Raw genomic sequence first — 17,507 nt, forward strand, 5'->3', positions numbered from 1 at the left:
CTGATCATCGTATAGTAGACACAAGACTGCCGATTGACATCGTCGTTTCGTGATTTTATCGTCACAAATAATACTTTTTTTGTGCAAAAAATAAATGCATGTAATTTATATAATACCTGTAATAACGATTTATATACAATCTAATATTATCAACAGATATACGGAGTGTCCGATAATAATCGTCCCACCTCTCGTGTACAGATATATGACGATTTAAACAGAGTAGAAAAATTCTCTATCGTCTTACGATCTTCGCGATAATTAATGAGAAATTAATTAAAAAACATCGCTCATTGTCTCTTCTCGTACGGATTGGCCGATCTTTTTTAATTAATTTCTCATTAAGATCGCAAAACGGTAGATAACTTTTCTATTCGGTTTAACTCGGTCTATCTGCACGCGATAAGATGATTATTACACCCTGTATAATGTGATGTATATACAAGCGTCATTCGGCAACGTCTACTTTACGCGAATAGTTTCCGCGCGGCGTTATAACGTATTACATAAGGACTCATTTAATAGTGGAGCAAAGAAAGTTAGCGGTATATATCTGCTGAGAGACAGAGAGACAGAGAGAGAGAGAGATAGAGAGAGAGAGAAAGAGAAAGTTTAACGAAGAAAGTTACTACAAAGTGCGCTATACGTAGATCGATTTAATATCCTGCTTTTCACGTCACTTGCGGACTTGTCCAAAACGGGGTACACGGACGGAGTGTATGCTTCACGACAATAGTTTGAAAAGAGGTAAACCCCTGCGGGAGAGAATATCTCCGAGTTTGTCGATCGGCGAAACGTAACATCGATCACTGGACTCGGAGACAAGAGTGGTGGTGTGTGCACAGTTTGGGATTCTGGAGCACTCCTCGAGTGGGTAGGACGAAAGCGTCTGACATGTAATTTCACGAAGACTAGAGGGGTATAGACAGCGTAAAGAAAGGGTGAGGGAGAGGAGGCGGTGGAGGAAACAAAAAATCGAGTGTGAGAGATCGGGAAGGAAACACAAATAGAGATAAAGAGAATGAGAAAGAGAGAGAAAGAGTAAGAAAGATATATTGGGGGTGAGGACTGCGTGGACCATTGCTAAATTGGTTTTGGCTGTCTGTGGAAATCTACTGTGGATGCAAGCTGTATCGGGAGAGATATATGAACGTATAAATATATATATAATATAATATATATGTACGCAAAAATGTAAATATATACGTGCTCAGGTCGAAAGCTCGTCGACGCAGAAAGTACATAATATCAGGAGACTCGACTCGAACCGGTGATGCTGGTGGTTCTCCCTACGTATTATATATTGGTCACGACACTCGCGATCTTCTTTAAAAAAAAGGGGGACGACGAGGGAGAGACGACAGCACGCACGATTGGAAAAGTTGGAACAAAACGAACGTTTCACTGTCCGATTTGCATTTTAAATAGGAATTTGGAATCTGCGTTGTTTAAATTTTTTACTTGTTTTTTTATCTATATCTGTGACTTATACAAAGTAGTACCAACTGTAAAGTAGAAACACATGGGAATACGTATCTCTTAGATTAAAAGGCACGAAGAAATGTCTATAATAACACTTTATTATTTAAAAAATGCAGAAAGACTGTTTCTTCGTATCTTCGAGTCCAAGAGAGGTATTCAAGTGTTTCGTGTTTCAGATGGACCGCTCCGTATATATGTATTTCGCTCGACAGCTTGATCCTTTGTGCTAAACTACATGGTAAAATATTTAGCATCCGGTCCCAACTGTCCCTTTGGTCTCTCCCACATCAACTCCGGTACTCGCGTAAAGGGGGGATACGGGCGAAGAGCAAGCATTAATCTGTGCGTCTACTATGGCAGATAGTTCTATGTGGGTTCGTGTATATATATGTGAGTATGTGCGTCAATCCTATCAGTGCGTCGTTCTCGTCGAAGAAGTCGTGCATGCGCGATCAGTGATACTGGTCGAGTCACATGAGTTATATTCAGGTTTTTCTTTTTACTTTAATCGCATTAATCTCGTCTCTTGTTTGTCGTTTCTCTCCGTTCGGTCCTGTCACCCTAATCGACCGATCGATGCTCGCGGATCGATCTCCCCTACCCAAGATAATGACCTCATCGAGATTAGACCTAGTCTTAGGCGAAGACTTATATATGAAGATTGAGTTTGCCTGTCTATATACATACATACATACATATACATATATATATATATATATATACACACACACATATGTATATGAATGCAGTACCTAATTAGAGTAAAGACACACGTGTCTGGAGTCTCTGAAAGAGAGAAAGAAAGAGAGACAGAGAGAGAGTGAGAGCACCGAGTGTCTCATTGTCGTGTGAAAATTCGCGGTGGCTCTTTGCTCTTCCTTCAGCAATCGTTTCCCGCGTGCTCTCTTTCGAGCTCGTCGGTCAACGATCGGGTCTATCGACTTTGGTCGTCTGTTGAGACACTTTCTTTTTTATAGCACGGTCGTCGGTTTGATTGGGTTTTTTTTTTAAATCAGTTGTGATCGAAAAAGTATGCGGTGGAAAAACGCGCGCGGCTCTCTTTACGCGTTAGAACTCAAATGAAAATGCAAACCAAGATATGATAAAAACGTCAAAACTGAAACGGCTCGTCCCGTTACGTTATGTCGTCGTCGTCGTAATAATAATATATGGTTAGTGATGAACAATATATAGATTCAAATTCGATTCTCTGTAACGTAATAATACAAGTATGTAATAGTATAGAGTATATTTAATGGTATACGTAATATAATAATTGGGCGCGCACATATGTTCAACGTAGAAGAACGTTGAACGATAGCGCACGCTCTGTTGAAAAAAAAAGATAAGAAAAAGAAGAAAGAGTCCTAAGAAAAGTCTTAATGTTAAAGAGGACCGTGTGGTTTCGCCACCTTGAACCGGAAGCTGGTTCCGGTTTCGTTTCTGTATTACGTGATAGAGGAGAATATCGAGAGAATATTGGTTTTCTTTTTTCTTTGTTGAGTGACGAGATAATGAGAGAATGAGAGAGATAGATAGAGAGACAGAAAGAAAGAGAGAAAGAGAGAGAGAGAGAGAGAGATAGGGATAGTTACCTGTGTCTGTAGCCGTGTTAGACCACGGATCCATAGAATTTGTCCTGCGCGCGGCTTTTTATCCGAGTCTGGATCGAAATTCTCGTCTCCTAGATTCATCGCGCCGACATCCGGCTGGCCGCGGCCCCATCTGTTTTTGAAAAAAACATGAAACCATTTCTTCATCACTCGATGATTTGATTTCTTCCTGTTAAAAAACTGAATGGAAAAGAATGCGCTACACCGTTTGTTAATTTCTCTCTTTTCGTTTTTCTTTTTTGTTCGATTTGTTTGCGGCCGGCTCTCCCTCCTCGGCGCACTGCACACCACCCGACAGTTTTCCATTTTCCCCTCGCTCCTTAGCAGAATCCCTAATCTACTATGCTACGCTATGCGTGATGATTTGAGAGAAAAAAAAGATATCGGGAATAATGACAGCGCGGGTGTGCGATGAGAAAATGTGCGGTTCTCGGTCAAAGATTGATGTGTTACAGAAAAAAAAAAGAATATGGATGCATGTGTGATGGTGACTCGAAATAAACTGAAATAATTTTCTCTCAATAGGGATTGCAAGAAATTGTGGACGGTTTAAAAAATCGTATTTTAAAGAAATAAAATAACGATATTTTTTTCGTTAATTTTACATTGATTTTTCTATGAAAAAAGTTCAAAAAGTTATTTTTATCGCACAAAAATATTTAATTTTTTTTTGGAAATATAAAAGATGTGATCAATTCCTGATAGGAGACAAATTATTTCAAACAAGTTTGTTAATGAGCAATCTGTATATGAGGCAACAAATGAGGGGATGCAATGTGGATATATGTATGAGCGAGAAAGTGTATTCTGTATAATATGGTACAGGATATTAGTGTAAAGCGTTAGATGTGCGAAACTCTTTTTTTTTATCAGTGTTTTCTGCTTATTTCAACATTCTATGTTACAACCAACAGTGAGAGCAGCGAAGAAAAAATGCGAGAAGTAAATGGAAAGAAGAATGAGAGAGGAAAAGATACGCAAGACTGTATATGCGCGCGAAAAAGGGATGACAGAGAGAGAGAATCGTTGCAAATGCATCAAAAATGCAATGTTACAGCTTTCTTCAGCGTGGTACGCGATTATTAGGGGATTTGGCAATTAACGCAATCCGCACACAAGTACGGAGAGCACGATTGACTTTCGTCTTTGCTTAAGAACGTCGGCGTTGGAATGTGTTGTGTTTCCGTTTCGTTGGTTTTATTGCAAATATTTCATCAATTTGTTTCTTTTTTTTGTTTCGGGATATATCGTCAATTTTGCGTCAGATCGTCACTTTGGTACAGAGCAACGCGATTTCTCTCCTTACCTGTTGAACGATACAAACGCGAAAATCATACAGAGTACCATCGCGACTACGCGTCGCCCGTCGTTGCTATTTATAGGCTCGCACGCAAGCTCGTAGCTCGTGTACAGAATAATACTCGTCGGTGAACGGGATAATAACGGTGCATGTCGAGGGTCGGTCCGGGTAATTTATATACCTATTCGTTGAGCGATTTGTTTTCCAGAATGTCACAAAAAAATGAAAAAAAAAAAGAAAAATGCCAGGAAGAAATTGTCGAAAATGCGCGAGATTACATGTTGCGATTAACCCTTCTGTCAATGACTCAATAACTTTTCTCTACTCGAAATAAAATATAAAGAACCTTTGTATATATAATGAAAAAGAACGTTCAGCTGTCCAGCAGCTGCTATAAACAAATTGTCACACAATGCAACGTGTCGAAAACACGTGATTGGTACCCGGGTATCCACACACATTGATGAAAAATTATGCATTGATAGAAGGGTAAAGATATCGCTTACGAAAAAAAAAACCGTGTTTAATACCATACTCACACACACTAATCGGGGACCAATCCGACAATACTCTGCTGTTAGTTAACAGTGTGTCCGTCGTCGGTCTTTGTCGTCGTCCTGGGAGCAGCATGAACGTATACAATGTACATACGTACGCGGGGGCAAGTATCGGGATTCTGTTCACCCACGAACCGGTATAACACACATACACACTACAAAGTGAATAGCCGGGGCGGTCCCGTTGTGTTATCAAGCGGTGCACGTACTACACTCGGTGGTAAAAGCTTCGCGCACTCCCTGTAACCTTTGGTTAGCTGGACCCTTCCGCTCGTGTAGCATTTTATAGCAGCGCATTTGACTCGCGTATGTACAGAGAAAGAGAGAGAGTATAGTAGCAAAAAAGCGTGTATATTCTCGATTTGAGATTATGTCTTCCCTTGCGCATTCCTCCCTCGAGAGAGAGAGAGAGATTCTCGTAGAAGAATTAGAAGCTGAATTAGCTTGAAGAAAGAAAAAGAGAGAAATAGACAGAAGAGGAGAGAGATGATGAGATGCAGAAGCGCGATGATCATGAAATTATCGTAAAATCAGCGAGTTCTAAAAACACGAAACATCCTTGTATTTTCTCTCTCGAAAAATGAAAATATCTTTTCCATACACTTTTTTTGCAATATCGAAAATAGATCTCACCGAAAATTGGATCGGACAGGTGTATGATCAGAAATGAGTATTATTAAGAGTATTATGATTTGAAAGCGTGTGTATCCTGGGATCGTGTATGTATCATATACAATGGACGAGAAAGTACAGGGAGCGATTAAGAACAGTAAGAAGAGAGACAAAAATAGGCAGAGGTAAAGGCAGAAAAGGTTGGACAAAAAAATACATAAAGAAAGAGTTAAAGTAAGAAATAGATAGAGAACGCTGAGAAACCGCATAAATCCAAGGGATCGTGTAAAAAAATATATATATAAATATATGTGTGTTAATAAGCATTAATTAATTGTGGATTGTTTTTCACGCAAATCGAAATTGATTGTTAATTAATCGATGGCGTTATTTCAAATTAAATCAAGCTCTCGCCTTCGTCGGTTTTTTTTTTTTCTAATTCGCCTCTGTTGAAGATTGTGCCTCAAACTTTTAGCTAGTGCAACAGTGCACGTCATCGGTCACTCGACACAAACAAGTACGTAGATTTCGACTGTACGGCTGTAATCATGCAACGATTAAGACCAAGTTACGTAAGCTACTCCACGGTTGGAGGAGCGAGGGATGGAATACCTGGGGATGGGATTCGCGCGCATGATTATTTTTATTCGATTACGCGTGATCGATTTCATATCGATTCTTTTCACAATTTACGAATCGCAGAAGTGTCAATACACATGATGTTTCAAGTAATAAACAATTTTCAAAACAAAAACATTTATATACAAAATTGTTAATACACATTTGTGTTAATGATTTTGCATCAAGTACATATAATGACTTCTTTTTGAAAAAAATGTAACTATATTAGTATTAGTAGTCTAAAAAATTGTGAATAATTTTTTTTAATTATAGGGATGGATATATATAATTTTTGTTAAGTGCAAAAGTATCCCAATTAACTATCCCAATTATATAATAATTTATAATTTTTATATTATAATTTTTTTATGTAATTATAGGCTCGATTCGATTGAAACTTTGATGAAAAAGGCGTCAAATTATATTTTATGTACAACACTTTGCGGTTATTTTGCAAGTTTATCAAAGATTCCAGTCATAGATCAAAATAATCACGCGTGCTTCCAATTCCAACATCGGGAGACAACATTCTCTTCGAGACAATTCAACATAAAACTGATACTAGTCCTGTGATGTATATATGTATGTATACATATATACAGATTAGTACGAGTGAGTTCAAGATTCGGCATGCAAAGGCATCTACCACTAATGAGACTTAAGACGCTAATTCGTATGTGATAATAGATTATTAGATATAAAGTCGGTTACTCTAAGCGTTATGAGAGATTTCAGCATAATGTCGATATGTTGATGTATTATTTACAATGATCATCAAATGATCTGAAAAACAGTTTACTTATTGAAAAACCTTTCATTCTTAATACCTTTACGCAGTTGATCTTTACATACCAATGCAAGAAAACAAGAATTTTCATGATTAGCTTACTTTCAAAATTATTATACATTATCAATTAATTAATTAGTTAATCAAGATTTTCATTATCAAAGATGAAGTTGACAAATGTCACGAATATAATCTCATCCTTTTTAAGAAGTTTTCTGTTTAAAAACAAAAAGTATTGCGAACAATCATCTTTTCTACTGCAACAAACCTCGATTCGACTGTGCTCAAAAAACAAACAAAAAAACGTGTTTATGTGTAAGAGTACATAATTTTAACTTACGAAAGAATTTTGGGAATTCGGCGTGTAGGAATAGTCGTAACTAGTTGGCCCCATATTAGCGTACCGATTCCGAAGAACAGGCACCACAACCACTGGTCTAACGTGAGCGCTCTGGTGCTGAATGCCATTTTACCGTATTGTATGATGACCACCTAAAAAAGAGAAAAAAAAAGACAATTCTATTAGAAAAAAATTAAGTAACGTCATTTAAGTTGTAAAAATGCTAGCCGTCCTTTTACATTTTGTTAATAAAAGATTTATTGAGTAAGATATAAGAATAGGTTGAGTAGATATACTTACTTGCGAGAAACACGTGCCGATCCAAATTGAATAGAAGATGGGGTTGGTGAATATTCCCTGGAAGACATTGCGCTGACCGTGAATTTTCCTGGCGTTGAATTCGTTGAAAAGAGTCATCATAACGAACGTGTTGAAGATGACGGTGAAGTGTTGCGTGGGTCCGCCGCCCGCCGCCGCGACTCCGCGGCCCGTGTCGATGTCGAGCATCAGGTCACCTGCGGCAGTTGATCGCGGAAGTTTTTAGAACGTTCTGCCTGTTCGACGAGGCGGACTGAGACTCAGGAATCGAGAGAGATCACAAGGGGGGAGCCAAGGGAGGCGGTACTCACCGGCGAAAAGAAGCGTGAAAATTACGCTCAACTGATACAAGGCCTGACCGAGAATATTTTTCATCATTGTCCTGGAAATGAGTGGTTTTGTGCGACCGTACGGTCTACGGAGGAGTAGATCGGGCGTAGGCATTTCGGTAGCCAAGGCGAGAGACGCTAACGTGTCCATGATTAGGTTTACCCACAACATCTGTACTGCCTTGAGCGGCGAGTCCTGCACGGCACAAGCACCGATGAAAGCGACGATCACGGCGACCACGTTGACAGTCAGTTGAAATTGCAGAAACTTGGCGATGCTATCGTAGACGTTTCTGCCCCACATGACCGCCTTCACGATCGACGAGAAATTATCGTCCGTCAGTATGATATCAGACGCCTCTTTAGCGACGTCCGTGCCGGCGATGCCCATGGCGAAGCCGACATCGGCCTTCTTCAAAGCCGGACCGTCGTTCGTGCCGTCACCGGTGACCGCCACGACCTCGCGGCTCTCGGTCGCTTTACTGTCGATGATACCCTTCACCAGGGTATACTTATCGGTGGGCGATGACCTGGCCAGTACTCGCAATTTTGGCCACACCTTATCCAGGAGATGCTGTTGCACCTCGCCATTGCTGTCTCTAATCCTGTGATTAAACTCCTTGCCCTCGAGAATGAGGAAGTCCTCGTTCGGCTTGAGAATACCACACTTAAGCGCGATGGATCGCGCGGTGTTTATATTGTCACCCGTCACCATGCGCACGGTGATGCCGGCCTTTTGGCATTTCCTAATTGCGTCCGGTACTTCGGATCGCACCGGATCTTCGATACCGACGATGCCCAAGCAGGTGAGATTGTTCACTAGATTATCTTCGTCGTCCCAATTGGGCTCGTTGTCGATGTGAACTTGATTGATCTCTGCCTTGCCAGGAACAAAGTCGCGATAAGCGATGGCGATGGTGCGCAGTCCGTTGCATGCCATGGGTTCGATCACGTTCTTTACCAGACGGTCTTGCATCTCTCTGGTAAACGTCTCCAGATGACCATCGCGACCATATATAAAGGCACATCTGCAATAAAATCGATTCAATTCCTTTTTCAATCAATCAAATTGAGTTAGAAGAAGAAACTGATATTGCATTAAAATTTTATGGATTCTCATTCTTTAGAAAATCTAAAGAAAATTAACGTAAAATTTTTACGTAGTTAAAAGATTGTCGAATATTTTGCTCTACAATTTTTCAGCGACTTAAAAAAATTCCATCATAAAAGTCTCAAATATGAAAAAATGAAATAAATGAATATACGTACTTCTTCATGATGATCTCGGAAGCGCCCTTGGTGAAGAGCCTGTATCCACCGCCTTTCCTGGGAATGACGGTAGACATGCTCTTTCTTACGCTATTAAACGTATACACCCGCGTAAAGGTTTCCTCGGGAATATCGTCCCGCACGGTTTGATATTTCTTGCCCAGGGCTAATACGAATCCAAGTAAGGCACATTCGGTTTTGTTGCCGACCTGCATCGACAATTCGCTAGGTTCCTGCGACTCCATTATTCGCGACGTGTACGCCGAATTGACGGAGATGGCCTGTAAGATCAGTTCGCCGATGTGGCTCGGTATGTCCGAGAAATTCGGCGTCGACTTGCACATCTTCTCGCATATGTACGACTGCACCACGGTCATGCGGTTCGTAGTCAAGGTGCCGGTCTTGTCCGAGCAAATGGCGGTGGCGTTACCCATAGTCTCGCAGGCGTCCAAGTGACGTACCAGATTGTTGTCCTTCATCATTTTCTGAGAGAAAGAAAGAAAAAAAAACGAGGAGCAATTTGAGAAGAAAACGGAATAAAGAGGGAAAAAACAATGATTAAATTAAAAAAAAAAATAAATAAATAAAAAGAACCAAATCTCTGTAGAGTCTCACCTTGACGGAATAAGCGAGCGACAAGGTGACGGCTAGGGGAAGACCCTCGGGTACGGCGACTACGAGCACCGTGACACCGATGATCAGATGCCGCACCAGATCATTGGCGTACGTGTTTCGCCACGGCTTGCCCTCGATGACGAAGGTCGTCACGCAGAATTGTATGATTAGAATGACGACGGTGAGCACCGCGATGGTCGAGCCGGCGTAACCGATCTGTATGGCGAGTTTAGTTAGCTTGGCTTGCAGAACACTCTTCTCCTTCTTCCCGCTCTCTGCGGCGCTCACGGGCGCAGCTGCGTGATGATTCTCGCCACCCTCGTGCTTGCCGCCGCCTCCTCCGCCTCCACCGCTTCCGGTCACGTGACTGTTCCCGGTAATCTCTACCGTTTCCTCTCCTTGATTTACCACGTCAAGATTAGACTGCGTCCCTCGTCGTTTTTATATTAGAAGGCTCAATCGAGGCTCAATCGGCCCGAGCGATCGCACACCTCGGCTCGCATCTCAACCAAGATCTTGATCATGATGCCGAAGGGGTTGCTCTGATCGATCGCAACTGAACCGACTGAATCTCGATCGTTACACTTAGAAGTATATAATAAGTATATTATCTCAAAAGCATTCTATAATAATAAAATGCTGGATGCTACTCGAATTGGTGGATAGCCAAAAAGTTTTAATGAGAGATGATCGAGATTAATACGGAGGTACACAACAGTTACATGTTAGAGAAACACAGATTAAAACCATAGGGTGTTTTATATATCATTACTAAAATGCAGAAAACAAGAAGCTATATGCAAGAACGAGGTAGTCGCTAATGTGTCCAAATGCATATATATATAAAAATCATTGCCAATAGAACACGCAAAGATCAATAGGGAACACGAAAGCGTGGATAATATAAATTTTGTTTCTTCTCTTACGCTCTCGGCACGAGATGTAGCGTTTGATATATCGAGATAATGCAACCTTTAAACAATCTCACTGCTTTACGTCTCGATTTTAAATTACTGCCATTTCTTCGCTACATCCAGAGATCCGAGAGTATACCCTCAAATCATAATCGATAAAAAAAAAAAAAAAAAATTAAACTTTATAATCGAACGTCATCAGAGAGAGAAAGAGAAAGAGAAAGAGAAAGAGAGAGAGAAAGTGCGATAAAAAAATTCCTCTGGATACGCAACATTAATATAAAGTTCATAGTATGTAATTAATCGAAGTGATAACGCAGAAAAAAGAAAAATCCCGAACAAAATGCAAAAGAAATGAAAAAGAGAGATGAAGTGAGAGATAAAGACAAAAAAAACTAAATGCTGCCTTGAGGACTCAAAACGATCAATTAATTTCTTGACCTCATGACCGCGAGTCTATGTGTATATATGTACACATAATTATATATATATATATATATATATCAAGATAATAAAAACAATAAAAAAATATATATATATTATAGATATAGATATATTATTTAGAATTATTCACCTGGTAATGACTTCTTCTTCCGCTGCTTTTTAGCCTCTAGATAAAAAAATACATGCAAAATGAAATTGATTAGCAATCTATTTGAAAAATATATATGCCAATGGTATAATAAGTCGCGTCAATAAAAGAATTTACATTTCTGATTATAATTTTTCTTTTCCATTTTTCATTAATTTTCGCAAGTGGGTACTTAACACTAACAAATGAAATAGGTAGACAGGTAGTAGGTACAGCCCAGAAGGTCAAACATAAAGAAGCGACTATTGCTTCTATGATATGCGGACAAAGTTTCACTAATGTTAATCGTAAGAGTGCATGAAAGTGCATTCCTTGCGTGGATAACTTGTCGATAAAATACGAGTTCACCTTCTAGGTTGTGCAATAATGAAAGATTTACAAAGGAGTATGGATCAAAAAGAGGAATTATGATATTTTAATATTCATTTTTCCATAAAATGTGTAAAATGTCCCAAAAATTTTTATGTACTTTTCCTGAACTATTAATACACTGATTAAAGTAAAACTAAATTAAGAAATAGTACATTATTTAAAATCGAAGAGAGAGGAAAAGAGTTGAAAGATTTTTTGGTAAAAATGTAATTTGAAATACAACTATATAAATGACAATTATTTTTCTTTCTTTATAGAAATTTAATCACGTAAACACTTTTAAAGTCTAATTCTTATTAGAATATTTACTATTCACTTTAAAGCTTTTTAATTCGAAAAGTACCAAACTTTTATGACACTTTCCATAAAAATTATTTTGAAAGATTATATAATGATAACAATTTCATCAATTTTGAAATTATCAAGTATAAAATTTCATATACACATATCAGACAAAGATAAAAAAACAGTATATATAACAAAAACATTTATAGCTAAAGAGGGACAAAAACACAAATAACTTATAAACGAAAGAGATATAATCAAATAATAGCATTTTGAAAAAATTATATCCGATAAAGACACATTATCTTTGACAAACTATGTAAATGGAATTTTAATAAGGATAATTCGCGCGAATAGATCTCACATATTATATATAATAACTTTTAAATATTATTTCGATATTTGGTACGTCTGTAATATATTCATAGCGTGAATAAGTGAACAAAGAAAAAATTTTTTGTCAATGGAGGGTGGTATTTGCCATAAAATTAATAATGCATACTGCTGTATCATGGCAGTTTTATATAGATTACTTTCTAAAATACACACGAAAAGTGTCTATCCTGGAAACATTATCAAATTAAAACGCAGGTTTTCTACAACCACAAATTAGTTAATGAGTTAATAAAAGTATATATAAAATCCGATGTTGTGGCAAATGCAATGTCGAAAGAACAAAGTACAGGGAATGAAAAAAATGGTTGTTGTAAAATTCATATTAAAAAAAATGATTCACACCAATTCACGTCAAAACCATGCATCCATTGCGATTCGTCTACACTCAGTTTGAGACATTTCGTAAATATCATGCGGGAATATGGTAGAGTGTACCAACAACTTCCATTACAAGGCACAAATTGCCATAAAATATATTTGCTATTCGTTCTACTATATATATAAACGCATCGCAATTTATTCATGTGCCGGATTTTCAATAATATTTTCAGACTAAAGTTTACTAAATTTAGAAGTTGCTAGTAGAGATAGGTATACTAAATCATCAGAGTAAAAAGAGAGAGAATATGTGGGATATCAATCTCAAAAGTAATCTGATAGAACCTAATGTGGAATTTTGAGAGAAACATGTACTTTATATATATATATATATATATATATATATATATATATATATATACATATATAATATATAAAAAAGGATTTCACATTACTCTAAGAATTTAGTAACCTCTGTATAAATGTGCAGTCATTCAAAGTGATCGATCGATCAATCGATCGATAGGCAATAACGATTATACGTACCTTTCTTCATTTTCTTGATTTCTTGCTCCTGTTGATCAACAGCAGCACCCAATAAGGTAAAGATAATACCCGCCTGAGAGTTAACACCTACTGCGGTAACTAACATTTTTCCAGAACCCTCCATCACATGCGTACCTTTTTAACAATACATATTCAAAATAGCTTTTTGTCGCATAAAAGTCCTAACATTTTTTTTTACATTGTAAAGATAATACAACATAGTAAGAATTATTACAATTTAAACAAGGCTATCTCACCTGAAAGCACCATAGGATCAAACGATTCCCCTTTCTTTACATGATCTGACTCTCCAGTCAGACTGGATTCATCTACTTTGAGATCGTTGCTTTGTATAAGAATACCGTCTGCAGGCAACAGGTCTCCATATTTTATCTGTAATTGTCAAACAGCTAATTTAATATAAATTTCACTTTTGTTTATACTATGTTAATATTTAGCAATGCCAGCACACAAAACTAGTATCCCATGTTAACAAATTATATTATATATGTAAGATTTGTTTAAAAAATTTATATTCTAACAGCTTGATTTAATACTGTTGCATATATACCTGACAAATGTCAGCGACAACAATATCAGACACGGAAACTTGTTTCACTTCTGCTTGCCGTATAACTGAGAACTTGTGCTCTCCCTCTATCCGACTTTGAAGACCTCTAAACTGCCTCTCTTTGGAGTAGTCATTAAACGCCGTCACTAAGACCACCACAATTACAGAAATCAATATAGCGAGTCCTTCAATCCAACCATATTTTGCTTCGTCCTCATCTACTAAACCTGGAAATAAATAGAAGGAATACATATATATATTATTCAACATCTTTTGGAATCTTTCTTTAAGATTGATAACATTTATCTGTGTTAAAAAATTTTAATACACAAGAATATACAACATCTCTCCTTACTAACAACAAATGGAAATCATAAAGTAAGGATAAATACATAATAGAGCACATTATAAATACTTACTTATTTCTTCCTCCTCATCATCAGCTGGATGATAAAAGCTAAGACCTAATGAAACCAATGCTGCTACTTCTAAGATGATTAACGTGACATCTTGCAATGCTTCCCATACTAACTGTAAAAATGTTTTTGGTGGTTTTGGAGGTATCATATTGGAACCAAATGTATCTCGCCTATGTTCTATGTCCGCTACTGACCCACTAAGACCTATGTAAACAATAAGAAGTGATATTTACCACATCGTCACAGATGTAATTTCAAAATTTTGATACGTTAGAAGGAAAATCTCTTTACCTTCATTGGGTGAAGTATATAGCTTTTTACAAATCTCCTGCACACCACCGTAGCTATTGATTTTGTTGACACCTTCGCGCCCCCGAATCTCCATGAGCTCGCGGAGTTGCTTAAGCGTGATACCATATTGGGCCGGCCGGCCGTCTATCGTCGCCATGATATCTCTGTCGCCTCTGTTGGCCGAAGCCAACTACTGTTACGCTTCCGCAAGGCTACCACAGCTCGTATTATTCTCTGGCGTCGCTGCTCCACTGGCCTCCAAACGAATGGAGGACCAACGGCTGAAAGATAACAGAGACATTGTTACAGCGGATAAGTTTTAAAATATATATTAGTAAAAAATATAATAAAAAATATATATAGGAATATAAATATATAGCAGTGTCACGTTACATTTATACATCTAGTCACGTTTCAATTTCCATTTATTGACTTAAATTGTCACGATATTATGGTCTAATGAAAATCACCAAGTAGAACCAATCAACAGATATCGGAAAAAGGATTAAATCATTGAAACTACCGTGGTAAGGTATGTATTGTCGCGCATTGTCGAACGTAAAACACGTCGCGCGCGACGACTCCTTTCGATCTCGGCGAGGCGATTCGGGAATCGCGGAAACGCGAACGAAATCGATATCGGCGCGACCGCGTGTCGCGAAACGAAACGAAACGAAACGAAACACGAATATCCGACGATGATGACGATGACGAAGGTAGGGCACACGCGGACTCTCGTCGCTTATGCAACGCGATTATTGATTCCGGGGGATGTGCAGCGACGTCGAAAGGAGCAACATCGCTCCGCCGTGCTGGTCTCTACCCCACATACACATACATACACATATACACGCGCATACACATACCATGTCGACCCTACCGCGGCGCTTCGCGTTAAATGTCAAACTCCTTTAACCCGGCGCTCCCGAGCAAACGACTCTCCGGTCGTGTCTGATGCTGATGTGTCATGTGGAGGAGAGTCCGGCGACTCGGAGAGCGTGAGATGATCACGAATCCGGCGATCGGTTGACCTCCGGGAGCGAACACTCGATCCCTTTCGCCGAAAGGGTGAAAGAATGCGCGCGAGCGCCGCTCGAAGAAATTGAGGTTAGGTGCGCCGAGCGGGCGGCTTCGGCTTCGGCTTCGGCCGCTCAACCGCTCAAACTGACAGCGCGGCGTGAACGTTCGCGCGGATCGCGACGAAACCGGGATGAAATCAGCAGCAGACGACGACGGCGATTTCACCCTCCCCCGAACACCAATCGGCCGCCGACGCGACGTACGGAAAATAACGACGGACTAGACGGACTGTCACTCGCGCTCGCTCGATAAAAGAATACAAACACGGTGCTCTAAAAATAACTGCGCGCATCGGAAAGAGAGAGAGAGAGAGAGAGAGACGAGCGCCTTTACCTCCCGACGATTTTCCTCTTTTCGGTGCGAAAGAGCGACGACGAATCTGGATGAAAACGAATATAGTTGACCACTAGTCTCACCACTATATTCCCGTCAAAACTTTATGATTTCTAGTTGTAAATGAATGACGTATAAGGAAAGAGAGAAAGGAAGAGAGGGAGAGGGAGGGAGAAAGAAAGAGAGAGGGAGATGACTTTATCGCCGCGCTGGCAGACAGACAATCCGACAAAGATGCTCGATCGTGAAAACCATGGAAAAGTGAGTGTTAAGTGAAATGAGCCATTAGCAAAATGATAATCAATTCGTGTTGCCCTCTAGTAGGTCGCGAGCGTAACTCTCCTCTCTCTCTTTCTTTCTCCCTCTCTTCCTCCCTTCCCTCCCTCTCTTCTCTCTCTCTCTCTCTCTTTTTTTATCTCGAGTCATGAATTCTCATTCATTTTATTACATTTTAAATCTTAATTTTGAACTGCACTTTTCGTCATTCCCTTCCGCATTTAAAGCGAAACAGATGTGTATGTTTAAGTTTTAGAAATAGAAATATATACCGATGTGAGCAGGAAAAGTATATATACTCGCCTGGAAAGGCCTGAATGGAAATTCACAGCACTTCTGCGTTCTATTTTTTTTTCTTTCAAAGTGCAAACATACATTTATTATATATATATAAAATATATATGAACATGAAAAAAACTTGTTTGAAAAAAAAAAAAAAATAATAAATTCCATCACGAGAAAGAATAAGCGACCTGAATACACATCGAGATACAGAAATGTAATCTATTCGATAAAAGCTTCTTTCGCTCTAACGATATAAAAGATCGACGGCGAGATAATCGGAGACGTCGAGACGCCTCATGGACGTCGTCAGCGTCGCGATGACGCCACGCGACGAAAGGCGCGTTTTTGCTCTCGCGCACACACGCACTCTGCGATTCTCCTCGATTCGCGGGAACCCGGGAGGAGCACTTTACGTAATTTTCATCCCCGGCACGCGCGCGCTATTTTCAACCGATCCGTAATAATAATCAACCGACCGACCGGTTACGAGTCGCGCGCGCGAGACTTCCTTTTACGATACTTGTCGTCGGCGAGGAGGCGACGAGGCTTTATTAAGGACTTTCGCCATCATGCAAAACACGCGTGCACGGTGTGTCCCAATTGTAAATACATATACGATATTAAAACAACTAAGAATAGCGAGCGAATGATGGAAACGAATGTGGAAGTCTTACTTAGAAACACCTGTAGTAAGCGCGAGAAGAGAAACGTCAAAATTATGAAAATTTATATCGCCCTAATTTTATACAGAGAGAGACGAATCGCGTAATAATCCAGAGAGGAAAAGAGAGAGAGAGAGAGAGAGAGAGAGAGAGAAAGAGAAAGAAGAAACTTGTTATACATATCGATCCGACCGACAAGCCGTACGTAAGCGGAGGTAATTTTCCGTTTGCGGCTCCGTCGCTTTATTTATTATTATTAAAATGTACAGCGTTAAGCATTTGGCACGCGCGCATAATATGTATATATAAGTGCATAGTTTCGTC

General features: G+C 39.2%; 1 protein-coding gene across 16 annotated transcripts in view; it reads right to left on the reverse strand.

The window, feature by feature from the left end:
* Window positions 1-17,507, reverse strand: part of Pmca (plasma membrane calcium-transporting ATPase 3) — an 88,173-nt gene that overhangs the window by 42,999 nt on the left and 27,667 nt on the right. For 12 of the 16 annotated variants that reach the window (XR_014424798.1, XR_014424800.1, XR_014424799.1 and 9 more), the window contains 12 exons: window positions 14,548-14,828; window positions 14,257-14,460; window positions 13,838-14,064; window positions 13,524-13,659; window positions 13,267-13,401; window positions 11,332-11,367; window positions 9,844-10,241; window positions 9,229-9,713; window positions 7,942-8,987; window positions 7,613-7,827; window positions 7,313-7,464; window positions 3,078-3,207 (listed from right to left, as the gene is read on the reverse strand). Coding sequence is in view for 13 of the 16 variants with exons in the window: in XM_083032287.1 (XP_082888413.1) it covers window positions 3,078-3,207; window positions 7,313-7,464; window positions 7,613-7,827; window positions 7,942-8,987; window positions 9,229-9,713; window positions 9,844-10,241; window positions 11,332-11,367; window positions 13,267-13,401; window positions 13,524-13,659; window positions 13,838-14,064; window positions 14,257-14,460; window positions 14,548-14,704 (3,321 nt within the window). In the remaining 3 variants the exon portion in view is untranslated. Of the gene's footprint in view, window positions 1-3,077; window positions 3,208-7,312; window positions 7,465-7,612; window positions 7,828-7,941; window positions 8,988-9,228; window positions 9,714-9,843; window positions 10,242-11,331; window positions 11,368-13,266; window positions 13,402-13,523; window positions 13,660-13,837; window positions 14,065-14,256; window positions 14,461-14,547; window positions 14,829-15,413; window positions 15,846-15,960; window positions 16,136-17,507 lie in introns of those variants that run through there. The other 4 variants (XM_083032284.1, XM_083032282.1, XM_083032281.1 and 1 more) reach the window with 3 other exon arrangements.

The sequence above is a fragment of the Prenolepis imparis genome, unplaced genomic scaffold (assembly GCF_030444845.1).
Source record: "Prenolepis imparis isolate NDT839.2.m4 unplaced genomic scaffold, iyPreImpa1.0 SCAF_2, whole genome shotgun sequence".
NCBI lineage: Eukaryota > Metazoa > Arthropoda > Insecta > Hymenoptera > Formicidae > Prenolepis > Prenolepis imparis.